The sequence below is a fragment of the Rhinopithecus bieti genome, unplaced genomic scaffold (assembly GCF_001698545.2).
Source record: "Rhinopithecus bieti isolate Rb0 unplaced genomic scaffold, ASM169854v2 scaffold_7901, whole genome shotgun sequence".
Lineage (NCBI taxonomy): Eukaryota > Metazoa > Chordata > Mammalia > Primates > Cercopithecidae > Rhinopithecus > Rhinopithecus bieti.
Window position 1 is genome coordinate 592195 of NW_016805596.1, and position 27648 is coordinate 619842.

At 54.1% G+C, this 27648-nt stretch overlaps 1 protein-coding gene and 1 pseudogene across 4 annotated transcripts; both read right to left on the reverse strand.

Moving 5' to 3' along the window:
• Positions 1 to 3947: 3947 nt before the first annotated feature.
• LOC108530255 (uncharacterized) lies at positions 3948 to 4695 on the reverse strand (annotated as a pseudogene). Its single transcript, XR_001885786.1, has one exon. The product of XR_001885786.1 is annotated as an uncharacterized LOC108530255 (transcript).
• On the reverse strand, positions 3948 to 26787 carry PWWP3A (PWWP domain containing 3A, DNA repair factor). Of its 3 annotated transcripts, none has more exons than XM_017873013.1 (14): positions 26646 to 26787; positions 25230 to 25355; positions 24587 to 24672; positions 23335 to 23405; positions 20779 to 21669; positions 19562 to 19663; positions 17349 to 17419; positions 15548 to 15624; positions 14721 to 14781; positions 12851 to 12926; positions 12543 to 12593; positions 11106 to 11542; positions 9087 to 9175; positions 3948 to 5805 (listed from the first exon to the last, which is right to left on the reverse strand). In XM_017873013.1, the coding sequence occupies exons 2-14, from the start codon at positions 25287 to 25289 to the stop codon at positions 5748 to 5750; spliced, it is 2130 nt and encodes a 709-aa protein (XP_017728502.1). In that variant the 5' UTR covers positions 25290 to 25355; positions 26646 to 26787; the 3' UTR covers positions 3948 to 5747. The 3 variants fall into 3 exon arrangements, with proteins under 3 accessions (XP_017728502.1, XP_017728503.1, XP_017728505.1); XM_017873014.1 differs by lacking the exon at positions 26646 to 26787 and adding an exon at positions 23099 to 23211; XM_017873016.1 differs by lacking the exons at positions 19562 to 19663; positions 20779 to 21669.
• Positions 26788 to 27648: the final 861 nt, after the last annotated feature.

Here is a 27648-nt window from a genome sequence, read left to right on the forward strand (position 1 = left end):
GCTGCGATTACAGGCTTGAGCCACCGTGCCCGGCCAACTTTCTGTATTTTTAATAGAGATACGGTTTCACCATGTTGGCCAGGCTGGTCTTGATCTCCTGACCCCAGGTGATCCACCCACCTTGACCTCCCAGAGTGCTGGGATTACAGGAGTGAGGTACCGCGCCCAGCCATGGTTTTGGTTTTAAATTTATATAAATATTTTAGAATAATTTAGAATTCTGAGTACCCCATGCCCAGTTCATGAGTGTGACACATTTGTCACGATACATTATTACTGACCAAAATCTACACTCTATCTAGTTTCCTGGGTTTCCTCTAATGCCCTTTATTAGCCCAGGGCTCCATCCGGGACCCCATGTGGCATCAGGCGTGGTGTTTCCTCAGCTCCTGGGACCGTGGCCGTTTCTCAGGCGTTCCCGTTTCTGACGCCCTGCAGTTCTGAGGCACGACTTAATACTGTGGAACATTGTTCATTAGAGATTTTGCTTGTGGGTCTTTTTTACAGGGTCAGGGACAGCAGAATTTCTCCCCTGTCCCTGGCGTGCCATGTCGGGGTCATGTGTCAGCTGCCCTGGACTCCTCCCGGGAGGAACAGTGAAGCCAGCCCAAGGGTTTCTGGCGGCTCTTAGTCCTAGTGCTGGTGGTGGGGGATGGGGTGGAGACTGCAGCTGAGCTCAGTGGGGGCCCAGGAGGATGGTCCTAAGGCCGCTGGGATGACAGGGCCCCTGGGCTTGTGTCTCCTGTTCAGACTCTTGCCTTCCTATGGGGTCTTTTTTTTTGAGACTGAGTCTCGCTCTGTCCCCCAGGCTGGAGTGCAATGGCACAATCTCAGCTCACTACAACCTCTGCCTCCTGGGTTCAAGCGATTTTCCTGCTTCAGCCTCCTGAGTAGCTGAGATTACAGGCATCCACCACCACACTAGGCTAATTTTTGTATTTTTAGTAGAGATGGGTTTTCACCATGTTGGCCAGGCTGGTCTCAAACTCCTGGACCTCAGGTGATCCGCCCACCTCGGCCTCCCAGAGTGCTGGGATTACAGGCGTGAGCCACTAAGCCCAGCCCCTACAGGGTCTTCACGTTCAGCCGAGGTTGCTCCGTGTGACCAACAGAATGGCGATAATACTCGGGTGCAGCTGCTGGGGATCCTGGGCCGCTGACTCAGAGGCGAGCTGGCCATTACAGAGGGCGGGCGGGCACTCTGGCAGCTTGACCCACGTGGAGGAGAACCGCAGCCTCCTTCCCATGCCTTGCCCCGAGCAAGGCTCCTTGGACCCCCAGCCCCGTTGGAGCCTTCAGTTGATGTGGCCCCAGCCAGCATCTGGACTGCAGCCCCAGAAGCCACCCCAGAAACACCTGGCCGGGCTGCTCTTAGATCCCTGTCCCACAGAAACCGTGTGGAGAATGTTCCAGCCGCTGGGTTTTGGGGTGGCATTCTCCTGCAAAGTGGGCTGACTGATGGCCTGACTGGATGGAAGGGGGAGGTAGGTGGGGAAGAGAGGAATCTGGTTCGGGAACTCCGGGCCCTGGACGACACCCCTGAGACAGGGAACATGGAGGAGCCGTCTTCATGGGGCAGAAGCAGGATGTGAGAGAGGGCAGGCAGCAGTTCCAGAAACAGCTTGGGCCATCAAGAGGGGAAGGACCCAGAGCAGAGTCAGAGTGGGAATTGGGGAAGGTGAGAAGGGGCCTGAGGCTGGCACAGGGAGGGAGGCAGAGAGGCACAAGAACCCAGGCAGGCCAGCTGCGGTGGCTCTCATCTATAATCCCAGCACCTTGGAGGCCGATGAGGGAGGATTACTTAGCCTGGGAAACACAGCAAGCCCCATTTCTTTTTTTTCTTTTTTTATTTTTCTTTTTATTTTTTTTTGAGACGGAGTCTGTGTTGCCCAGGCTGGAGTGCAGTGGCTGGATCTCAGCTCACTGCAAGCTCCGCCTCCCAGGTTTATGCCATTCTCCTGCCTCAGCCTCCCGAGTAGCTGGGACTACAGGTGCCCGCCACCTCGCCCAGCTAGTTTTTTGTATTTTTTTTAGTAGAGACGGGGTTTCACCGTGTTAGCCAGGATGGTCTTGATCTCCTGACTTCGTGATCCGCCCATCTCGGCCTCCCAAAGTGCTGGGATTACAGGTTTGGGCCACCGCGCCCGGCCTATCCCCCATTTCTACAAAAAGCACAAAAATTAGCCGGGCGTGGTGGGACACACCTGTGGTCCCAGCTTCTTGGGAGGCTGAAGTGGGAAGATCGCTTGAGCCGGGGAGGTCAAGGCTGCAGTGAGCCACGTTTGCACCACTGCACTCCAGCCTGGGCAACAGAGCCAGACCGTCTCAAACAAAAAGCAAAACAGACAGTGCCTCAGGCAGTGGGGTCCACGAGAGTGAGGCTTCTGTGGTTTGGAATTCTCGCTGCCTGCCTGTGTTGCCCCTTTTAAGATGGACGAAGTGCGCTGTGCGGCCACCACGGTCTCCTTGTTGGAAGCGATCAGACAGGTGCGGCTGCCCCAGCGAGGGGGACCCCAATTCCCCTTGCACTGCTGGGAACAACTGAGACCAGCTTTGGAAAAAGCATTGGCAGGGACATGGGGTCTCTGCGGCTCAGTGAAGGAGGTTGGGGAGTGTGGGCCAGGCAGCTGGGGGGCTGGCAGCAGCACGCACCCAGGCTCTGAGACACCAGCTGGGCCAAGCCAGAGGGAAGGGGCAGGGGTCAGGGGTCAGGGGAAGGACGCCATGGTTTGTGGCCAGTTTTCCATGGGGAACCAGGCCATGTCTGGGGACATCTGTGGTCATCACGATGGTAGAGGTGGGAGCCCCTGGCATGGAACCACTGAACACCTAGCAGGACCCAGGATGCCCCACCCCAGGGACCCAGGTCCAGTGTCCTCAGTGCCAGGGACAGGCCAGGTGGGGTCACAGGGTCAGCTAGCTGCCAGGAGGGGCAGAGCGTGCAGGCTCCTGAGGGCAGGGCTCCGGGAGTCTCCCTGCGTGTGTGCATGTGGTCAAGCCTGTCTTCCTGGGGCTCTGGAGGAAGTCGAGGCGCGCCAGCCACGCTACGGGGAGGGCGAGCCCAGGATCACCCACGCTGGCATCCTCAGAGCGCTGGAATGCTCCTCCCTGGCCGTGCTTGTCAGGTCAGCACCCCCGACTCCCACCCAACTGCCCAGCTGACAACCCAGAGCACCCACGACCCCCCATTACTGAGGGAAGCGTCCAGGCAGGGCCTGCCCCAGCGGCCTTGACAGCCTCAGAACCCACAGGACAGTAAGGGCAGAGGGTGCGGGCGGGGTGGGACGCACTCGGGGACCTCCGGCATGTTCTGGTTCCACCTGCTGGGCAGGGCTTCGCTGCAAGACAGGTGCTCACTGTCATTCAGGCTGGAGTGCAGTGGTGCGATCTCGGCTCACTGAAGCCTTGGCCTCCAAACAGGTGATCTTCCCACCTAAGCCTCCTCAGTAGCTGGGGCCACAGGCATGAACCCCAGTGAGGCCCCTGGCTGCTGTTTATTTTTTTGAGATGGAGTCTCACTCTGTCGCCAGGCTGGAGTGCAGTGGCACAATCTTGGATCACTACAGCCTCTGCCTCCCGGGTTCAAGCAATTCTCCTGCCTCAACCTCCCGAGTAACTAGGACTACAGGCGCCCACCACCATGCCCGACTTATTTTTGTATTTTCAGTAGAGATGAGGTTTTACCATGTTGGCCAGGCTGGTCTCGAACTTCTGACCTCAGGCAATCCGCCCGCCTCGGCATTCCAAAGTGCTGGGATTGCAGGCGTGAGCCACCGCGCCTGGCCTCTGGCTGCTGTTCAAACAGCACCCTAGGCCCGCCAGTGAGGTGGGAATCCACCCTGGGGCCAGGCCGTGTCCCTGAGGATGGCAGAGTCACTCCCCCATTTCCAAGCTTGGACAACCCACACGGTGGGACGTGTTTGGAGGTTCAGAAAAGACAAGCCAGAGGTCTGGGAGGTGTTTAATTCCACCTCAAACAACTTGGCAAGGTCAGCAGAGAAGCAAATGGATAAAACTACTTCACAACAGCAGAAAAATTCCAGCAGGGGGGCGTGGTTCCCACAAAACCGTGGCGACGTGTCCTACCCTCAGGAACCCACCATGGAGGGCGGCTGGGGGGATTTTCCATGAGGCAGCATGAGGCCCACACACGCAATGCTGCTGAGCCCCTCCTCAGGCGGTGGTACTGGCTGCTTCTTGTCCCTGAGTGACCGGCAGGGGACCAGGGCCGTCAGGGGTCTGCCCCACTGCTCCCGACAAGACAGACCCCAGCGTGTGGGCACAGGAGGCAGAGCTGCCAGGCCAGGGCCGGGTTTCCTGCTCTCGGATTTGACCAGAATCAAGTGAAACAAAGGCCAGTGAACACCGAGTCCCAGAGCAGCCGCCCCTCTGGCACTTCCCGAGTCCCAAGGACCCAATACGAGAGTCCCTGAGCCTTCGTCCTGCTCAGCGCCCTGCACCCCGAGACAGTTGTGTTCCGATCTCCTCTCCGGTGGCTGTGGTCAGCTGGGGAGGGCCTGGGGGAAGAGGGTCATGGCCCCTCAAAATAAGGCCTCCAGCCAGGGCCAGATGCAGCCCACCTAGTGGGGAGAAAGCAGCCCCCAGGCCACCGGGCCCTGGAACCCTGGGAAGTTCCCCAGCACTGCTGTCCAGGCGCAGCCTGAAAAGCATCAGCTGAGAATGGATACTTCATCGTCTGTGGGTTTGCTCTTAACAGCACATGTGACCCTGCTGGAGCCTGGCTGAGCCCCACCGAGTCACAGCCTTCAACAACCTGCAGACCCGGCACCATGCTGTGGACCAGAGCCGACCTGGCAGCCACAGCCTGGAAGCCGTTTCTCCAGACGGGAGCGCAGTAGGGCTTCCATACAAAGGCTGCACTTCTGCGATGGTAGGGCACAGGACAAGGCCTTCTTCTCACTAGACCCCAGGGCTCCCAGAGTGACCCTGACTGCTGCGGCCAGCACAGCCATCCGGGCCGACGACCGCGGTGACTGGCCATGCAGTGACGACACAATGCAGGGAAGCTCACTCAGGCCAGGCGGACAGGCGGGGGAGGTGGGGGTGGTCCAGCCCACAGCAGCCAGGGCACGCGGCTGTACGCTGTGGTCCACTCACCCACAGTGCGGAGCACAGAGGCCCCTGGAAAGGTGCGTGTCCCGCTCCTCTCCCTGCAGCCACAGCAAACACGACACAGAGCAGCGGCTCGTCTCTGCTCCCGCCTCTAACGAAGGCTGTTTCCTCACAGCTGCAGAGCACACGGAGTGGCAGAGCAAATTCTGGAACCGTCGCAGGCGGAACCCACACAAGGGGAAAACAGACAAAACAGCAAACCCGGAAGAACCATTCCCGCTTCCGAAGCTCCATCGTCACGGCAGATGCTTAAAACCTCCCGTTTAATATCAGATGCCACAGACAAGATCAACATGTACGTCGGGAGAAACCATAGCACAGTCACGAGTACTGACGCACAGCGAACACGCTTCTGTCCTTTCAAAAGCCTTTCCGGAACGGTGTCTTGAAAAAAATGCCAAAAATAAAATGAAAAAAAATTGCCAGGGAAAGAGACCTGACTTTCAATGTTAACAAAATGGGTTCTCCAGAAGTATGGAAATCAGGACAGCCACGCAGATGCACAGACAGGCCCAGACGCAAATGCGCCCCGAGCCCCCATCTTCAGACATGCTCATGCACACTGGAGGCGCTCCCACCGCCAGGCCCCGCTGACAGCACAGCTGGCTGCTCCATCACCAACGGCACCGTTTCCGCTCTTCAAGGAGCTGGTTGTCAAATATTTCTTTTTCCCTTCAGAAAACAAGAGTCTTCATTTTAGTAATTCATCATTGTGTGTTAAAGAATATAAGAGGGCTGGGTGTGGTCACTCTCCTGTAACCTCAACACTGGGAGGCCGAGGCGGGTGGATCACGAGGTCAGGAGTTCGAGACCATTCTGGCTAACACGGTGAAACACTGTCTCTACTAAAAATACCAAAAACAAAACAAAACAAAAAATCGGGCGTGGTGGCGCATGTCTGTAATCCCAGCTACTTGGGAGGCTGAGGCAGGCGAGTCGCTTGAACCCAGGAGGTGGAGGTTGCAGTGAGCCAAGATTACACCATTGTACTCCAGCCTGGGTGACAGAGCAAGACTCTGTCTCAAAAAAAGAGAAAAAAAAGAACATGATAGAGAGGCCGGGCGCCGTGGCTCATGCCTGTAATCCCAGCACTTTGGGAGGCCAAGGTGGGTGGATCACGAGGTCAGGAGTTCAAGACCAGCCTGGCCTAGATGGTGAAATGCCGCCTCTACTAAAAATACGAAAATTAGCTGGGCGTGGTGGCGGGCACCTGTAATCCCAGCCACTCGGGAGGCTGAGTCAGGACAACCACTTGACCCCAGGGGTAGGGGGGTTGCAGAGGTTGTAGTGAGCTTAGATTGCGCCACTGCACTCCAGCCTGGGTGACAGAGCAAGACTTCGTCTCAAAAAAAAAAAAAAAAAGAAATATATATATGTGTGTGTGTGGGCGTGTGTATGTATATACACACGAGAGGGCAGTTGTTTGATGGGGACAGAGCTGCAGTTTGGAAAGATGAAGTTCTGAGATGAGCAGTGGAGCCGGCTACACAGCAGTATGAACGTGTTCACCACCATCGAACCGTACACTGAAAAAGGGTAGGACAGTAACTTTTATGCTACATGTAATTTTTTTCTTTTTTTTTTTTTTGAGACGGAGTCTCGCTCTGTCACCCAGGCTGAAGTGCAGTGGCCGGATCTCAGCTCACTGCAAGCTCTGCCTCCCGGGTTTACGCCATTCTCCTGCCTCAGCCTCCCGAGTAGCTGGGACTACAGGCGCCCGCCACCTCGCCCGGCTAGTTTTTTGTATTTTTTAGTAGAGACGGGGTTTCACCGTGTTCGCCAGGATGGTCTCGATCTCCTGACCTCGTGATTCGCCCGTCTCGGCCTCCCAAAGTGCTGGGATTACAGGCTTGAGCCACCGCGCCCGGCCGTAATTTTTTTCTTGAGACGGAGTCTCGCTCTATCGCCAGGCTGGAATGCAGTAGTACAGTCTTGGCTCACTGCAACCTCCACCTACCTGGTTCAAGCAATTCCCCTGCCTCAGCATCCCGAGTAGCTGGGACTGACTACATGTACCGCACCACCATGCCTGGCTTTTTTTATTTATTTATTTATTTTTCAATAGAGACAGGGTCTCACCATGTTGCCCAGTATGGTCTCAAACTCCTGACCTCATGATCCACCCACCTCAGCCTCCCAGAGGGCTGGGATTATGGGCATGAGCAACCACACCCGGCCTTAACAATGTTTTAAAATAATATTTATTTTTAAAGACAGGGTATTGCTCTGTCACCCAGACTAGGATGCAGTGGCATAATGATGGCTCGCTGCAGCCTCAAACTCCTGGGCTCAAGGGATCCTCCCACCTTAGCCTCTCAAAGTGCTGGGATTACAGACATGAGCCACTGTGACTGGCTAAAAATAATTTTTTACGAAAGAGTATGAGATGCCAAATTGTCCTTACTAAGTGACCTCCCTGTAAAGGAAAATTATAACAATTGCTTAGCCAGCAACCCCTCTCAGAACAGGGCTGCCCCGGATCAAAAGAGATCAACAAGGGCTGCTGGCTCTGATGTGCGCCCCAGCAGACCTGGAAATAGGGGAGAGCACGCCAGCTGCAGCACCAGAGAAAGGCAGGCGTGAAAAGCACAGCCTTGGGAAGAGTGCAGAGCAGCTCATGGTGCAACTTGAAAAGGATAAGAGGGCCTGGGAAACACCGTGCAGGGGGTGGGGACTGGGTCCCAGGACACCCAGTGTGTGACCCAAGGCTCCACTGAGACCAAAGGTCAAATGCGATGCCGCTCACTGGCCTTGTTACTCTGACCACGTCCCCGGCATGATAAAATCATAGCCTGTATATTCAACCCAACCAACTTCTCCATCACAGCACCAGCACCGTTTCTCACAGTTTGCTGGAGGTTTTGATGGTAACTAGAAGCCGTGATGAACTCCTAACGGGTTTTGATGTCGGCAACCCAGACTTGGAAAAAAAAAATCAGGAGGATGGAAGATTTCCACAGATGGGAGTGGAGGGTGAAGAGGCTTCTGAGACAGAGGGAGAGGACAACCCAGGAGGCTGAGTCCAGGCATGCTGACTCTGACCTGACTTCCCCGGACCTCACTTACTCTTATGGCAAGCATGATAAGGGGACCATGAAGATCCAGCAGGAAAACACCCCGTTTCTGCATCCGAAGGCCTTTCCTGTTTCGGTAAGCCGGCCGGGCCGACACTCCCTCAACAAGACCAAATTCCACCTTTGGGCACTTTGCGGGGGGGCCTGCCAGTGACACCGAGGCCCCACACCTCCTCCTCCCTGGCCTCTCCAGCAGCCCCTCCTGCCCTGCCCAGGGAGGACATGGGGCTGGTGAGGCAGTTCAGTGTCTTCACCACGAGTCTCCTGTGACTGTGGGACCAGGAGACGTCAGTGGCTGCGCAAGCCGCCCCGGCCAGAGACCCTGTCCTTGACTCTAGTTGAGTCTTTAGCCTGTCACTGCCCCGTGGGCCCCGCCTGGCTCCCAGCAAGGCCTGGCCGCATGCCCAGAGACAGGATTAGGCGCTCTGGGGGCCAAACATCCAGGGGCGGCTACGCACACGGGTGTGAGAAACATCTTGATCACAGCATTCTTCTGGCTGCTGGAAAGCACCGGGCCCTGCCGCTGCTTAATCTCGCTGTACTTCTCACACAGCCATGGGGCTGCGGAAAGAGGGGAGGAAAGTTCAAAAAGCAAACATCAACCCCTGCAAAAACAGATTAAGAACAGACATGGCCCAGGCACGTGCCCGTGGCACCGTGCTGCCCACCGCAACCAGCTGGGAGACCCGGGCCCAGCCTTCCTGGAGGGCAGGAGTGACCCGCAGGGCGGCTTCAGCATGTATAATCAGCTCACCGCCCAGCACCTGGACCACCTCATGAGGGGGAGGGGCTGCAGCACCTGGAGTCAAACTGCCCATAGAAACACAACCTGGAAGGCAGAGATGCAAGTGGTTGGAGCGAGCACCGGGAGTAGCCTACCGGTAGCTCAGCGAAGGCCCCTTGATGTACTTCTCCTCGGCTGTCTTGTAGTCCACCTCGTCCACTGCAGAGATCGCACAGATGATAGCCTGTGAGAGGGCACAAGGCTCAGCAGTAGCCGGCACTGCCCAACCGGCCCCATGTGGCCCGCGGCTGAGAAGGCCTCAGGGAGCCCAGGTCACCAGGTTCCACCCTCCAGACAAGGTCTAGCTCATGGGTCAGAAGGTATGAACCTAGTCCATGAACCCCTGCTTGTAATGATGTTTCTTAATTAAATCAGTGTTATCTTTTGGACTAGAAACAACAGCTCAGATCACTAAAAGCACAGAATAAAAGGCAAGACCGAAACTCACAAGTGCATTTCTGAAAAATTTTAAGTTTTTTTTTGTTGTTGTTTTTTCTGGGACAGTCTTGCCCTGTCACCCAGGTTGGAGTGCAGTGGCACAATCTTAGCTCACTGCAACCTCCGCCTCCCAGGTTCAAGTGATTCTCCTGCCTTGGCCTCCCGAGTAGCTGGGATTATAGGCACCCGCCACCAAGCACGGCTAATTTTTGTGCTTTTAGTAGAAACGGGGTTTCACCATATTGGCCAGGCTGGTCTCAAGCTCCTGGCCTCATGATCCGCCTGCCTCAGCCTCCCAAAGTGCTGGAATTACAGACGTGAGCCACCACACCCGGCCTTAAGTTTATTGTCAAAAAAAAAAAAAAAAAGGAATATCCTGAATACACAGTGCATACCTGACACTAAGGAATCACCCCATGTTTAGTATGATGATCATGGTAAACACATTTTTAACCGAGTCCGTCTGGTTCAGAACAGACTCTCTCCCACTCGGCCCTGTGGACATCGGGGCCAGACTGTTCTCGGGGGTGGGGCCGTCCTGGGCACCGCAGGGTGCTGAGCAGCAGCCCTGCCCCAACCCACTCCATGCCAGAAGCACTCCTAGCTGTGACAAGCACAAATGTCCCCAGACACTGCCAGTGTCCCCCAGGGGGCAGAATCACCCTCATTTTAGAGATACACACTAAAGTATTTATGGGTTTAAAAAAAGAAAATGTGGCCGGGCACGGTGGCTCACGCCTGTAATCCCAGCACTTTGGGAGGCCAAGGCGGGTGGATCACAAGGTCAGGAGATCGAGGCCATCCCAGCTAACATGGTGAAACCCCGTCTCTACTAAAAATACAAAAATTAGCCAGGCATGGTGGCGGCGCCTGTAGTCCCAGCTACTCAGGAGGCTGAGGCAGGAGAATGGCGAGAACCTGGGAGGCGGAGCTTGCAGTGAGCCGAGATGGCGCCACTGCACTCCAGCCTGAGGGACAGAGCGAGACTACGTCTCAAAAAAAAAAAAAAAAAAAAAAAAAAGCTTGAGGGTTTTTATGCTCCAAAAAATAATTCCAGGCAGGTTATGGGCACATTAAGAGTTCATTATGTTATTTTCTTTTGGGGTCTATTTGAAAATTCCCATAGTTATGAATAGTTTTGAGTATGTTTTTTCCCACAGATGTACACATATGCCCAGCAATGTCCTCTCTGAAATTTCAGATACAAACTTCAAAATAATCTGTATTTGCTCCTCACCAAGCACCAAATCCGCAGCTGAAGTTCAAAATCACAGTCTAATTTCTGTTTTTTTTTTAACTTACCATGGGTTTATCAGAGTATTAGATGCATAATCGACTTAAAATTTTTCAACTTACAATGGGTTTACCTGGGTACTAAATGCGATTCTGACTTGGGAATTTCCAACTCCCCGTGGGTTTCCCAAGACTGACCCACCGAGGCCGGGGAGCATCTGTGCACCCACGGTGGGGAGGGAGTTCGCACCCCCGGTGCTGACAGCTTAGGACAGCTCCCACGCGGCTCCATCTCTGCACAGGGGTCCAGCGCACGCGCTCACATTTCCCAGCACTGATGGGATGTAAACACACGAGGCCTCCGCAGCCTCCTCGTGCAGAGTGTTGGAAAATCCCAGCATAGGCTCCTCCCTGCCCACACGACACACCCGTCTGCGGCTCACCTCGGGCAGAAGCACGTCCAGAATGAACCGGATCCGGTCACCGTTGGTGCGCCGGAGCACCTTGGCGCCCACCTCCTGGTAGACGCCCTGCAGGTACTTCACCACCAGGTCCAGCTGCCCTTCGTCCTCCAGGTAGGTCTCCACGCAGGTCACGTACTGGCTGGAGCTCAGGAAGGTCTGCAGCCAGCGAGACGGCTTCCTGCTCTTCAGGATGGCCCGCAGGTGGCTCTCCGCGCCCTTGGCCTTCACGATGTACTCCACCAGCTTCTGGTTGGCCCGGTCCCGGGCGGCCCGTGAGCGGTCGGGGAGCACTTTCCGGCAGGGCTGTCTCTGCCCCAGGGGGTGCCCCACCACAGGCTCCTCGGGGCTCCCCTTGCTCAGTTGAGGAAACCTGGTCCCCAGGACGTCCTGCTGGATGGATTTTCGGACAGGATAGCCTGCAAAGGAAGCACCTGTCGAGGGACCAGTGCGTGGGCTGCCTTCCTCGGGCGGGAGTGGGTCAGGGCCGATGGAAGGTTGCGACATGGCAGGGGTGAGGGCAGACCCTAGCGCTCGAGCTCCGTGTCAGCATAGGAGTGGAGCGCTCATGCTCGTAAAGACACTTCCTCTGCTGGGACCCCTGGCCTTTCTCCCCTCACTGGGCCCTGCAACCAGGTTTAACCCTTAGAGCAGAGCAAAGTGCCTACCCGTGTGGCACTGCCCAAGAAGAATCAATTCAGCCACGCCCACTCCTCTACCAACTGGGAGGCAGAGAAAACCCCACTACTGTCGATAACCGAAAATGCTGGATCGACAATGAAGTGGTGGCCAAACATCCTGGTGTCCGTGACACGTTCTCTTTTTTTTTTGAGATAAGGTCTTGCTCTGTCACTCAGGCAGGAGTGCAGCAGGGCAGACACACAGGTCACCACAGCCTTGAACTCTCGGGCTCAAGCCATTCTCCCGCTTCTGCCTCCCACGTAGCTGGGGCTGCAGGCGTGCATGCCACATGCCTAGCTCATTTTTTTCTATTTTTTTTTTGTGGAGACAGGGTCTTGCTCTGTTGCCTAGGCTAGTCTTGAACTCCTGGCCTCAAGCAATCCTCTTGCTTCAGCCTCCCAAAGTGCTGGGGTTACAGGTGTGAGCCTCCGCACCTGGCCTACATTCCTAACAATACCTGATGTGTGCGGCCAGCAGCCACAGCGGGGACAGGGTGGGTGTGGCCCATGGGACGAGGGCCCCAGGGCAGGCTGGGGAAGCTGCGCCGGTGGACGCCAGCAGCCCAAGGTCCCAGGGAGCCTCAGGGGTCAAAACCTCATAGGGGTTGCACAATGCTGTGTGGCTATGGACAGTGCCTTGACCCCAACGTCCCCTTCCACAGCTCTAGACATAGAAGACTGCTTTTTCTAAAGAGCTAAAAGGCCGACTACACTTTCCAAGATGTGCCTGTAGACTTACTTATATCAGCCGCGTAATATTCCAGGAAAGAGCCAGCAAAAGACCCGCAGCCTGCAGGGGGTAGAGGGAGAGAGCACTCTGTAGACCTAAGAGGAGTCCTGGGAAGTGTGTTCCAGGAGCCGGCCCAGTATCTCTGTTTAGGAAATAATCAGGCCAGGCCAGAACCCCAGCCCACCCACAGGGAATGTCCCAGGGCCATGAAAACATGCTCCGCCTCCAGGCAGCTCCAGCCCAACCCCTCCAAGGGGTCTTCAGAGGAGGCTGGATGCCTGCTGCCCGGCTCCACCCCTCCCCAGCACCCTGCATACCTAACCGGACCCTGTAGTCAGTGATGAGGGAGACGCACCAACCAATGGCCTGGTCAAAGTCCTCCCTGGCTTGGTTCTGTAACGAGACCCGGGCGATAGGCGTCAGTGGGAGGCAGTGCCAAGCACCCCGGGTTCAGAAGCCACACAGAGCCCAGGGACCAGCCAGGTGTCCAGGCTCCCCACCCTCCAGCCTACACCTCTGATCCTCCCTGACAAAGGGGCAGACACCTTAGGCAGGGATCCCCTGGGAAACGGGAAACCCACCAGGCACAGGTCTGGGCCCTGAGCTGCTCAAATGGTGGGCACAGGGGACCCGACAGCTTGGGCCAATCTGAACGCATCAACGATGGAAACACCTCCCATGTGGCCACTGTGCCACATGACAGGACCTAAGTCCTGGAAATAAGCTGTTCTAACAGCCGTTTTTGTTGGGAGCTGTTGACTGCAGCCAGGCTAGGCCACCACCTGGGCTGCGCTAACAGCACCTGGGCTAGCAGCAGGGTGGGTCCTCAGAAGAGGACACAGCAGCCCCAAAGATGCCACAAAGCCACGACCATCACACAACGACCCAGGGAAGACTCTGGAGCCGAGGGCCACGGGGGGCACCCCATCAGAACACCCCAGGGCCGGGTGGACGCCGCGCTCTGCCGGCCCAGCAGCCCCTGCACTTTCCTAAAGCACGGCCTCCCCAACAGCACCCCTCAGAGGCCACAGTGACTGCCACTGAATCGAGTGGGCTTCGAGAGCCCCACACACCTGACTCACGAGCAGACGCGCGCGCACTCTCAGGACCCAGGGTGTTTTATATAAACAGCGGCCCTTCTACGTTTAAGGCACGGAGCTTCCTGCTGTCCTCCTCACCCCACACCTTCATCCATTTTGAGAAAGGAACTCAGATCCGGCCGGGCACGGTGGCTCACGCCTGTAATCCCAGCACTTTGGGAGGCCGAGGCAGGCGGATCATGAGGTCAGGAATTCGAGACCAGCCTGGCCAACATGATGAAACCCCGTCTCTACTAAAAATAGAAAAATTAGCGGGGTGTGGTGGTGCATGCCTGTAGTCCCAGCTACTCGGAAGGCTGAGGCAGCAGAATCGCTTGAACTCAGGAGGCAGAGGTTGCAATGAGCCAAGATCACACCACTGCACTCCAGCGAGGGCGACAGAATGAGACTCTGTCTCAAAAAAAAAAGAAAGAAAGAAAAGAAAGTAACTCAGATCCCTGAGAGTGGAAAAGACCCATCACATTTTCTTTTTTTCCAGAGGAGTAAAAATAACTGCACTGAGTTGACGTGTTGGTGCTGAAAGTCGCTACAACAAAATGAGTATTTCTAGAGGAAAAATAGACATTTCTGAGTTAGACAAACCCCTTGCAGTTCATCGACAGCACGTGATGAAAGCTGGCTGCAGATCCAGGGAGCGGGAAGCCGCTCTGCAGCAAGCTGTCTGCCACGTGATATCAGCCAGGCTCACAGGCGGCACTCAAGGGCCCACAGGGCTCCCGACGCTGAGCTAGGGACGCCCCCGGCCGCAAGGGGCTGGATACCGAGGCCCCCGTGCCTTGCGCCGGGGCTCTCTGCTGCAGCCTTGCCTGGTGGCCCTAGGCAAACTGTCCTCGCCAGAGTCCCAGCGTCCTTACCTGTAAAGCGGGGAAATGGGGCCACAACTTCCCAGGACAGTTGTGAGAATTCAGTGCAGTGACTGAGCCCGTGATCTAACTCTAACGGCCAGAGTGCATCCCGGCTCTGTTACTTCCCACAATCATTCACACGCATACACCGCAGCCAGGATTTCAAGAGCTACACACAGAGGACACATTTACTAATCACAAAGTAAACCATTTAAAGCAAGCACAAAACATAATCCACCTACCAGAAGTGTCTGTTTCTCTTTACAATCAAAGTGCTTTAAACTTTTAAGAGACACTGTGAAACTTAAAGCAGAGAGAGGGAAGTTAACATGAATGAACTTCCTCTAATAAGCTAAAAACCTTTCCCTGCCTGATTAAGATCAGTGGAGGCCGCTGGAGGCCCCGCCAGCCCCAGCTTATTTACGGAAGGTGACCGTTTCCTCAGCTGCCAAGAAGCCCCCAACGCACCATGGTGGGCCCAGTGACTTCAGCAACACTGACTGGGCCCTGCCAGGACAGGCCAACTCTGGGGCCTGGGTCTCCACTCCACACCTCCCACCTCTCGGGGATAGCACAGAAGTACCAGATGACACTGGTTCTGCGCGTTTGACTTGGGAATGTGCACTGCGATGGTTTTAAAGGCTGCTTTCGGCCGGCTGATCCATCCACGTGTGTTTTCATCCCATGACTAAGGAACCACCACGTAACCCAGGGGCAAACTCAGGTGGATGCAGGACGCTGTCTGCACACCTGCGTGGACATTTTGCTAGTTTGCGGGAAACAGGGCCACAGGGAGTGTCTGGTTGGGCTGCCTTTCAAAGCCAGTAAATCAGGTTGTGAAAACTGCAGTGTTTGACCGGATCCTTCACACACAGCCTTTGTGTGACTCACCCTTCCCAGTGAGTGAGGGGTCACAAGAAGGACATGCCCCCAGTGAGACCCTGCCAGCCCTGCCTAGGCCTGGACTCGTGCCGGGGTCTCCCCTCTGCCCCTCTGTCCCCACGCCTGCTCTGAGAGCGGCCAGCCTGCCACCCGGGCCCACTCACAGAAACCAAGAACAGCGGGTTACCCTTTCCTTTTCGGGTTCATGTGTCCCTCGATGTAGAGCACACTTGCTTTCTTATCTCTCTGCCTGACGCTTTTGACCTGTTCACAAATCCAAGAAAATAAAACGTCAAAAGAGAGATCGTGGCTGACATCACATGATACATCTAACAGGCACTGCCCCAGCTCTGGGGCACCCCAGCAAAGTCTCCCGTAAGGAGGCATTAAGAAACGGCCCCACGCTCTGCCACACGCATCACTTCAACGCTTTCCCGGCAGAGCAGAATCAGCCAGTTTTGTTTGGGTTTTTGAATAAAAAGAGCCACAGCTACCGCTGCCAGCTGCCTCTTTAAATAAGCGTCCTGAGATTCTCCAGCGGCTCGGGGGGGCAGGTTTGTCCTCCTCACGCTCTGGGGGAGTGGAGGAAGTGCAGAAAAGCTCGGGAACAAGCCCGGGCCACATGGGGAGGGGCAGCGACTGCGCCGCGCTGCCACCTCCCCCCAGCCTCCCCAGTCCTGGCCTCCCGGGGCCACCGTGAGAAGGCAGCGAGGAGCACCAGCGACCAGCGCCTCCGGTGGCCCTTCCACCCTGCACTCTCAGGGAGGCTGCCTGTTCTTATGCCCCAGGAACCTGTCACATCAGTGACCTGTTAACCCAGCAGGGACCCCAGAAACTGATGAAAACAAGAGAAGACTAGCAAGGTGCGGGAGGGGAAGCCAGTGCCAAGGGAGGGCGGAGGGCCCAGAAGCCCGGCCTCCATCACTGCAGGCCAGCAGGCGACAAGAAGAGCCCAGCTAGGCCATAAATGTGTTGAACCTCCCCAGCAAAGAGCACACAGACTCAACCCCAGGTTTCCCGGAACCATAATCAGTCACATGCAAGGAGCCTGGGTGACTCGGGTGAGGTCAGTCATTACAGCAACAAAAGCGTCTCCGGATTACTGCAAAGCAAACGCCTTTTGGATTTAAACATCGTTGTCTCTTTGGAGGATAAAGGGAAAAAAGGGATAAAATATGAAGAAGAGGTGAGGGCCAGGACAGCACCTGTGCCCAGGACAACAATCAACTAATGACCTGCAACTTACAGGCCTGCAGAGACGGAAGCAGAGAATCTGCCCTGGCTTGAACGCATCACCCACACCGGGAACTTGGATGGGATTTCAAACTCCTGTTTGTATGCATGCAACCAACCCCACCACAAAATCCAAATTAATGAGCTCTAATGGAGGAAAACGGGTTAAAATGCACAACGAGCAAATCACAAATATTTTTTTCCTTTTTCTTCCCCCGAGATGGAGTCTCGCTCTGTCGCCCAGGCTGGAGTGCAGTGGCATGATCTTGGCTCACTGCAACCTCCAACTCCCAGGTTCAAGCGATTTTCCTGCCTCAGCCTCCCAAGTAGCTGGGATTACAGGCGCACGCCACCATGCCAGGCTAATTTTTTTGTATTTGTAGCAGAGACAGGGTTTCACTGTGTTGGCCAGGCTGGTCTCAAACTCCTGACCTCAGGTGATCCACCCACCATGGCCTCTCAAAGTGCTGGGATTACAGGCGTGAACCACTGCACCCGGCCACAAATATTTTTTTCGAGCAGGTCTTTCTAAGCCTGCTTGGTGAAAATCTGCCCTACAAACTTAACACCATTTCTTAATTTAGGTACAGGCATCTCCTAAAGTCTTTTGTATAAACCCACCAACTTTTCCCAGGGAACACAAAATAATGAAAACATTTATCCAGGTCAAATTATCAAGAACTGAAAATAGGTGGAATAAAAATTCATGAAATTTAAAAAACTACATCTTAGAAGACGGAGGAAGCTGTTCTTACCACTGCAGGCCAGGAGGGGTATTTTTTATATTTAAGCCAGACTAGCATTCCTACTTCAAACGAACGTGGTTCTAGAATTAAAGAAAAAAGAAAAACAAAAAAAAGAATAAACAAGTCAAATCCACATCAAGCACGGGATGTAACAGCCTGAGAAAACACAGCGCGATATTGTTGAAACCTGACTTTATGTCATTCACTTAAAAGATGAAGGAAATCTGAAAGGCAGATTCACATTCCCCACACTCGTGGAGTCTAACCAGCACCGATGAGACAGTAAAACCACAGCAGCTGAGTGTGGGGCTGCACCAGGTTCTCAGCTGTGACAAACGCACCCTTGGGACGGGAGCAGCGCATGACGGGCGGCAGGGGCTCTGTCCCATGCGGGCACAACTTCCGTAACTCTAAAATAACGCCACAGAAAGGCACTGTTAAAGAGAGCGCAGCACAGGACAGAAGGGAGATGATGGTATGCGAAGAAGACTCAAACACAAGGGCTGAGGTTCTAAAGAGGATTCTGAGAAACTACGGTCAAAAATGGGAAAATTATTTAAATCATAACCAGAAAACTATGTATGAATGACTTATTTTCAATGCCAAAAAAGAGTGAATTATTTAAAATTTTAAAACTAAAGTATCAGAAAAACTACTAGAAACAGTCTGTCCTTAGACACACAAAGCCTGTGTCTGACCGCACTGTGGAAGGTGGAAGGAAGTGCCGTGGTACACGAACACAGATCAAAACCTAAAGGCCTATAAAATAACCATTACATGACCAGAGGAAAAGGGAGGCCAACTGGGGTGAGTGCCTGCTGTGAACATGCACAGCGTCGTTTCCCCTGGTGAGGGGCATTTCGTCTTTAAGAGAAACTTCCAGGCCCACGTGGACAAGCAACCAATTCAAAGGCTGGTCAGCGAACCCTCAGAAAGATGCCCAGCCTGACAGGTAGGAAACAAAACCAAACGGGAGCAACACCCAGTTCCCACTGCAGGCAGAAGGCAGGCAGCACCAGGCTCTACGACGTCCCGGTAAGCCGACCCCAGTGGGGCAGCGTGGTCGGAAGGGGCCCTTCCCAAGGGCACTGTGTTCTTTCTGTGTGCGAACTGATCCTGCAGAAATGATTTCCTGGAAGTCCCGACGGGTGCCCCACGGCACCTGCAGTCCTGGGACCATCCAGACGGGCACCCAATGGATGGGCAGGGTTTGGTGAGTGGTGACTGCTCACCCCAGAGGAAAAGGATCAGAAGAACATGTGGAAAACTGTTAAGAAGTCTGACCATTAGCATTAGGCAAAAAAAGGGAAAATGTGAAACTGTAATGAAGCCCTTTCAATGAGGGAAAAGCACTCCAACAGTGTGGACAAACAACATAACAAGGCCACAGGCACACCAGTGTGCACGGAATGGCGCTCCCGGGGCTGCACAGGCACCAGCTTCCTGGCCAGGGGGCATCCTGCATCTTACGGATGCTACCAGTGGGGAAGCCCGGGTAAGAAGCCCCCTCACCACCCTGTACTATTTTTGCAACATCCTGTGAATCTATAATTATTTTGAAACTACAAGGTTAAAGAAAAGAAAAACAAGACTCGGCTAAGAGGAAGGGTTCATGGGCGAGTCTAAAGTGGGGCTGGTTCTCACGACTTGGTTCGCAAAGCTAACTTTCTGTTCACGGCTGGCTCAGATCTTTGGGTCTCTCGTTTCTAGTCCCTTCCACGCAGATGCTCAGCAGCACCTAAGGCAGGTTTTCCTCTCATGCAGCAGCTACTTACAGGAGGGGTGCGGGAGCAGTTCCCCCTTGGGCTGAAGACCCGGCCTCCCAGGATGGCCCCCCAAACGCCATCATGGAAGCCGCCAGACAGTACGTGGCCACACCCAAGCGATGGCGACACAGCCCCTCGGGTCACAGGGCCGTCCCTCATTCTCAGCGAGGGGACAGGAGGACAAGGGCTTGAGGTGACAGGAGTAACGCTCTAAGAGGGAGAGCTGGGCCGTCTCTTCCCAGGAGTCCCTCTTCCCTTTGTGTAGGTTATTCTTCAGATAGAGGACTGAAAATGTGGCACTTCTGAAGGTCCCTTCCAGGTCTCGGTTCAGTGGGAGAGAAATGAACTCGCAGGAGACCTCGCGTGGAGGATGTGGGGTCCGATCTCAGAGCCCTGCCGCCGCTGCCTTCGAGTGCACCGTTAGGACTATAGGCACACCCCGTGGTCATTTCTTACCATGGTATAAAAGGACTCTTGGTGGCTCCTCGTCTTCCTCGTCTTCCTCCAGGACAGAACGCATGGAATTAGACCCCATGGATGCTTCGGAAGACTGGCAGTCTGCCAATAACGTGATATTACACTTTCATTGTCATTGTATTATCTTGATGACTCATCCCAAGAAAACATTTCATGACACATGACCATTGATGCATAAAGAAAAGGTTCTGTGCTATATACAACTCCACACTGCCAAATTCAAATAGAGTGTGCTTCTATTAAGCTACATTTTAAAGAAAAACGCAAGAGGGAGGGAGGGAGAGAGGCCTGCGGTGAAGGGAAGGCGGGCCGTAAGCAACAGCCACCTCGGCCGCAGAAGCTGTGCGCACTCTGGGTGGGGTCCCTTTTGTCCCGGCCCTCCTGCCCCTTCACATCTGAAGCGCTCAGTGGATACGCAGGAAGGGGCCAGGACAGGAGCTGACTGTGGAACAGGGTAGGGCTGCGGAGATGCAGGAAGGCGCCAGGGCAGGAGCTGACTGTGGAGCAGGGCAGGGCTGCGGTCACTTTGTCTTCCGAGCGTGGCAACCTCAACATGCTAAGGAGATGACGGCCTCAGGAAAGAAGTTCAGAGTAAAGACTGAAATATCTACGCAGTGAGTTTGTAGCGAGTAGATTTCCAGACATTTGATCACACCCTAATTAAGATTTCTGAACTAGCATTTCAAAAATAAGGGATGCTACAATGTTAAAGGGAAAAAAGTCACAGTGCTTGCCTGCAACCACACAAAATGTATCTGCACAGGAATTCTTAAAAGTCAGGAGTCTTTTGAGTGAGTGAATCACTTTTCAGATTCCTGCCCAATTTAATGGGAACACGTTACTGCTTCTGTAAAAGAGTTAATCCTCGGGGGTGCAGCCGGAGCTGCAGCCTCAGCACAGCCACAATGCTCCCAGCCCTGTCGCAGACAATCGTGGCCTGCCGCCCCTCCACGGACTCCCCACTCACTCAACTCGCTTCCCTTCTAAACAAAAATAAGACGACAAATATTTAGAAGGTGAAGCAATTATAGCCCAGTGGGGAGACAAACAAAAAGGAATGAGGAAGTCTCTGCTCTATTTTGGAAACGATCTCATTAAGATCTGGTCAAAAACACCCACATGCCTGGCTCCCTGTCTAGCTACGGAGGGGCAGGACTCCACCCTCTACGCTCTCCTCCTCCACGAGAAACTTTTACCTTCCTCCGGCTTCTGGGAATCAGGGCAAGGAGGACGTCTGCTTTCATCCACAGAGGCGTGGGAGGGAGGCGGGCCGAGCCTGGTGGTGCTGCGCAGGGTCATAGACTCTCTGGGCCCCAGCCCGGGGGATGGTGCGTCTCCTGCTGCCCTGGGCTCCAGCTGCGCGGCACGGGGCCTCTGGCTGCCATCCAGGCGTAGCCTCTTCTTCGCAGGGCGCTCTCTGGGCTCTGAGCAGGCTGAGGGCTCAGGGGCTGGGGGCACAGTAAGGCTGCCCAACGGGAGACCAGGGTCGCGACCCTCAGCGTTGGCACAGGGATCGTCCTCCCTGACCCCGGAGGGCGAGGACGGGGCTGCCCAGCTGCCTCCCTTGCTCCCCATGTCTCTCTCCGCAGCGCCCTCTGAAAGGGAAGATCCATTCCGGCACAAGCTAGACTTCTGCACTGAGTTTCTTCCCCTCTTACTTGCAAGAGTCCAATTTTTGCGGTGGATTCTGGACCCGCTCTCACCCTGAGCACCACCTCCAGCTGAGAGGACCGACAGGTCTCTTGGGTTTTCACTTTTCCTGAGCCCCTTCTTGTGGTCTGCTTTGCACTCGGGGTCCTTTTCACAAGTGAACGAACTTGACAGGCTTTGTTGCACGCATTGCCTCCCCGTGTGAGGTCCGGAACTGCCCAACACATCTCCACGGGGAAGAGATGAGAAGTTGGAATCACAGGGCGAGGAAACGTGTTCCGTGGGCTTCTCTCGCAGAGACTGGTCGGCTGTGCCTGTCCCTGTGGAGCTTTCTTGACTCCAAATGGGCCCCTCGCTCAGAACATCCAGAGCCACGCGAAGTGACCGTCTGTAGGCCAGTTCTTCCAGGGGTGCCGCAGGAACCTCATTCTGCGAGGCTGCAAGGACCGAACACACACAATGCTGGTTACGTTCACTAGGCAGGCACTGCGGTCACGCCATTGCTTTAAAAGCCTGCTTGTCTCATTCTGACGGCTAGTTTCATACCTAAATCACTGAAGGGGAGGACTAACATTTCTCACCTACATTTTCCCAAAAAGGGGATGAGGCTACAGAACAACAGCTATTCATTCCGGGATTCGAGGCTTTATTTTTTTAAAAACCAAATTTACTGACCTTAACCTGATTGACTAAAAAGATAAATTCCTCCAAGTTACAAAACAATACTGTGAGCAAAATGTATTCAAATGTTTTGCAAATCCTCTCTCAGCTTTACAATTTCAAATTCAATCAGGGTCAATAAAAACCAATGCCAACTAAATAAAGAACTCTGCTGGCAACGTATTCTTGGTTGGTGCGAGGGTTGGTGGTAGCAAGGAACAGGAGATTTAGAAGGCTCATTGTAGGCTGGTAAATTTTCAATACTTCTTTGCAAGGGCATTTCAAAGCCAGCAAAGAGCATCGTGGCCTCTGGTTTCCAACCCACCTCCCGGCCGCAGTGCTTGTACTTATTCACTCCGACATATAGATACAGCGCTATTTATTTGAACAAGATGATAGATGTAATATCGCAACTCAGCGGGCATAATGCCTCAATCAAAACAGTATTTTCCCCATTGAATATTAAAGGCACCCACAGACGACCAGCCCCCAACACAATCTGCGCCAACAAGGACGACGCCATCCAAGATGATGGTCAGCCCTGCCTAAGTGATGCAGAGATGGAGCCGCTTTCAACAAGAGCTGTTTTTCGGAAGACACAGGAAAACAGACTTGATTTTATAAACATCATTGAAGGAATTCCGTTCCATCTTTTCACAAGAGAAACAATTATTTGCAAATGGGATAAACAGTCCCACTTTGAGAAGAGGAGAAGGAAGGCTGGCACGTTGGGTTTGCGGAACTGTGGCTGGGGGACAGGCAGTCACCAATGCTCCTCACTTGTCATGTGTGTGCATGACGAGTCCCTGGCTGGGCTCAGGCAAACCCTTTCTCACCCACAGCGTGCAAAGGAGGTGGGTGCTGAACTGGGAGAAAGCACACCCGGACGGACAGGAAACCGAGAGCTCCACTTCCGACCTGCCTCGTGCCCACCAAGACAGTGCCTCAAACAATGGGTGCCACCAACCTCAGTGCCAGGCCACCCGTTCTCTCCCCTGGGCTCCGCTCTGGAATTTTAAACACACAACCAACCACTTCTCAAATCTTGGGCTGAGACCAGACTGGCCAGGCAGCGACAGAACCACGGGAAGTCTTACTATAGGAAGAGGAAAGAAAAAGGAGAACCTCCCCCCTCATGGCAGCAAAGTCCTTCCTCGTCTTGTGTACTGGAGGCCACGGAGGTAATGAGATGACCTTGATGCTCACCACTGACCACTCTGGGCGTCAAGAATAGGAGTGGTTCTAGGGGCAAATTCTGGAAAGGTTTAAGAAAGCAGATCCATTTTTCCTTCTCCTTCAGCTCAGGGGATTCGCGTTCCCTTGTATGAAGAAAAACATGGTGAACAGGGTGAATTTTTACCCAGAAACCTGAGCCTTCACATTCTCCCAAATGACCTCTTATTTTATGAGAACCTAATGGCCGCTTAGAAATCCGCTCTTACCTAACGAGGAGGCAATGGCTTCAATCTGCGACTTCTCTAGGATCTCAACTTCAGTGCTTTTCACCTTAATTCTGCAGAGACAGAACTGGCGTTATACACCACCAGCCAACGCCGCCAAGACGCTTTCAAACATGTTTTCCTTTAGATAACAAAAGAATTAATTTCATTTTCCTCCTCAACCTTCTACTTAAACCAAAAGTCACAGCCAACTAGGAATTCATCTGCCTGAGGTTAGAGGCAGCAAGAACCCTGGCGAATGTTTTGGGTTTTTTTTTTTTTTTTTTTTTTTTTTTGATCCCCTTTTAAGACAGAAAAGGTTGGCTGGATTTAAAAGTAAAAATGAATTCAAATTGTGACTTTTATGAGGCAAATCCTACTTTCAACTGCACAAATAACTCCTTTGTTAGATTTTCAGAGTAGATGGTAATGTCACTAAAAGCTGTTTACAGCCCAGCAGGTGCGTTTTAGTTTAAAAGGATGTGCTTTCCTTTTAAACTCGAGTATTCAATTACCTTCCCAGCCGCAGGGAAAGTGTGAGCTGGAAGATGCAGGCAGGAAGGAGTGGGGCAGGGGGAGCTCCATAAGACCAACAGGGGAGCCAGTGGCTCGGACTACGCGGGGTCAGTCTCCTTGCTCTCTTCAGAATGCGGAATTCTCACGGCAGACGCACCCTCGCCACAATCACACAGGACTGGGGCGTCGGAATCCCCATCATTCTAGACAATCTACACCTTCCCAGTGCCTGACACTCACGGAGCAGAACAATGTGCCTCCTGGTAATCAGTTATTTGCTTTTTGAATGTTAAAGACTAATTTAGAGTGACAGGCTCAAAAACCAAATATTTCCAAATTGATGGGCCTGTCACAGAGGTTTCTGAAAAAAGACACACAGATCTCTAGGAAGGAAATATCCCTATTTTTCTGGCATGGTAGTCAAAAAGAAAAAAAAAGGGAAATATCCCTATTTTAACCACAAATAGGGTCTACCCTGAGTATAATTTACATGTATTCAATGTTTGTACCAATCTCTCCGTAGATCTCACAGAATGCCTCCTTTAGATCTTCACCTTCCAAACTGACATAAAATCAAACTACTTGCTTTCTCGTGAGGTTTTTATGAGCATTAATGAATTACATAAATGATGAATAAGCCCATTAAGAATGGGCTTCAACTGTTTTGTGGGGGGTAAAGGATTGAAGTATCAGAAATCTACACACGAAAAAACAGTATTAAAAAAACACGACACTTAACTTTTCCTCTAGGGAGAGAATTTGAACATCTAGAAAATATTCCTTTTTTCTCTTAATTTTTGTTGAAGTCTCAGTTCGGGCCAAAACCTATTTAAAATAAAAGAAGAACCTTGTTATTAAAACAGCAGACATAGTGAGAAACAGTGGCAACATTTAGTACAAATGTAACAGGTAATCCTGAAGGCCTATAACCACAGGATTTCAGATACTTGGTCCAATCCCCACTGTTTCACAGATGGGGAAACTGAGGCATGAGAGGCCAGTGGCAGACAAAGACAAGGACCCGGGCTTTTGCACTGCAGCTGAGCACTGTCTACTGAATTGCTGGAAAGCATCCCTGAGCATGACGATAATTCACTATCACAGGGCTGCTTGCCAGATCTTTCCTTGAGTTACAGCCTTACATGCCTTTTCATAGCTGATTCTTTTTTTTTTTTTTTCGTGTGGAAAAAAAAGACATTTCTGGAAGAGTAACCTTGGAAGCACTAGACCAAAACCCCATTAAATGGGGAACGAGAATCAGTGCCAACCGTTCTGGCTCAATCATTTCACTGAAGCAATTCCTAGGTATCGCCTGATAAAGATTTTACTTGTCACCCGAAAGTCATTTCTAATTCCTGAAATTACAGAATAATGGCTGTCACCTTTGCAGGCCATAACCGCTTTTCCCATCGGCAGAGGACATACTTGGCATCCGCCATCATTTACACTCATGTAGCAAGTGGCAGTGATTTGGCACAAAGTACTCCCAGGTCTGACGCCGATGTGCCCTGCAACAAAATTTGCACCGTGGTTTATACAACTGTTTGCTTGCGATGTTAACGCAGACACAGCCCTGGGGGGCAAAGGTTAGTTCGGCTTAGCCTCAAGTAGATGGTTCAATTCCACAATCTTGCATTGAGATGCTCAATGCCAAAAAGCAGACTGACAAACAGAAACGACGGGGCTCGGAACCCAGGGAGGCGCCTGCATTTTTTTTTACAAATATAATACAGCACAGTCCCTCCCAAAGGTTCTGTCTAGATTATTTTTAAAAGGCTCCTGAATAAATCATCTCCGTGCAGAAGACCTGCCTCCGACCTCGGCAGGAAAGGCATTTTACACAATCAAAGCTCACAACCCTCCCCAATTTGGGGAGTTAAGAGTTGACCACAGCACAAAAAAAATTAAGAGCGGAAAAACGACTGCTCTTTTGGCTGCCATGTCCCTGAAAGGACAGGGACAGCTGCAGACCGTTCACAGCATCAACGGGAAGGACTGGCTCGGTTGTTGACAGAAATGAAAAGGAGGCTTGGGGTGGGGGTAGAATTTAGCAGCAACGGAGGGGGGCGTCCCCCCAGCAGGGAAGGGGGGCTCCCTGCAGAGGAGGGGGTTCCCTGCAGAGGTGGGGGTGGCGTTTCCAGCAACAGAAGAGAGGATCACAGCAGCAGCAGAAGTTGGGGTCCAGGCAGCAGGGACAGGGATTTCACGGCGGGAGGGAGGGTTGTGGCTTGCAGGAACGGGGGATTCGGGCAACAGAAAAGGGGGTCACAGCAGAAGTGGGAGGGCTCAGGGAGCAAGGATGAGGGCTCACGGAGGAGGTGGAGCGGAGGGTCCAGATGCCAAGGATGGGGGATTTCACGGTTGGGGGGGAATCCAGGGAAGGAGATGGGGTCCAAGCAAGAGATGGGGTTCACGGCAGATGTGAGGGGGATCCAAGTAAGGAGATGGGGATCTAAGCAGCAAGGATGGGGGAGGGGGTCCACGCAAGAGACGGGGTCCACGCAAGAGACGGGGTCCAGGCAGGAGTGGAGGGGCCCACGGAGGCAGGGACAGGAAAGGGGGTCCAGGCAAAGTGAGGGGTCCACGGAGGCAGGGACGGGAAAGGGGTTCCGGGCAGAGTGGTGGGTCCGTGGCGCCAGGGGCGGGAAAGAAGGTCCGGGCAGAGTGGGGGGCCCATGGCGGCGGGGACCGAGCGTCCCATAGGAGTCTCTAGGCCGGGGCCGCCCCTCCCCCCAGGCCCGGCCTCCTCGCCTCAGCCCCCGCCCGGCGGAAGCGAGGCACGCATCCCGCGGGCTCACCGGGCCCCCGGCGTTTCCCAGCGCGGAGCCCCGAGCCCGGGCAAGGAGGCCGCAGCGGCCCCAACGGCGGAGGACCGGACCCGCCCGCAACCTGCAGGTCCGCGCCGCCCGCGTCACCGCCCCGCCTCGCCGCCGTCCCCGCGGGGCCGGGCGGGGTTTGCCTCGCGGCGGCGCACAAGCTCCGCCCCTTCTGCCCACCGCCCAATGGGACGCGCGCACTCCCAAGCAGCGCCGGCCCCGCCCTCTCCGGCGTCCACGGCCGCGCGCTGGCCCCGCCCTTTCCGCCGCGCGTCGCCTCCGTTTTCCCTCGAGTCGTGCCTGAGGAAAGCGGTTGGCGGGGCACGTGTGGCCGCTCCCGGGCGCCGCCCTCCCGCGCTCCCGGCCCTTTGTCCTCCAGTCAGACTCCGGACGCCGCCCTCGCGGGTCTCGGTGGGAAAAGAGGGTACCCCGCTCGCGACGACCCCTGAGAGAACCTTCCAGAACTTTTCGAGAATCTTCCAGGTCCTGAGGCACCTCCCAGCCCGGGAGCTGCGCGCTACGGACCCGATTCCTACCGATCTCCACCGATCGCAAAGCCGGGGCGGCCCGGCATCCCCGCAGAGGCGTCATAAGCTTCTGAACTGGAGCAGGCCCCGCCTCGGGAGGGTCCCAAGACCCCGGGGGGGCGCCAGAAACAGCCGCGGGTGGCGGGAGCCCCGGAGCAGTCGCGGCGTCGGTGTCAGGCCTCTCCCTGAGCTGTTTTTTTTTTGTTTTGTTTTGTTTTGAGAAGGAGTCTCGCTCTGTCACCCAGGCTGGACTGCAGTGGCGCCATCTCAGCTCAGTGCAGCCTCCTCCTGCTGGGATTACAGGTGTGCGCCACCCCTGCCGGCTCATTTTTGTATTTTTAGTAGAGAATACTAAATGTTGATCAGGCTGGTCTCGAGCTCCTGATCTCAGGAGATCCGCCTGCCTCGGCCTCCTAAAGTGCTGGCCTGAGCCACCTCGCCGGCTCCCACAGGTCTTT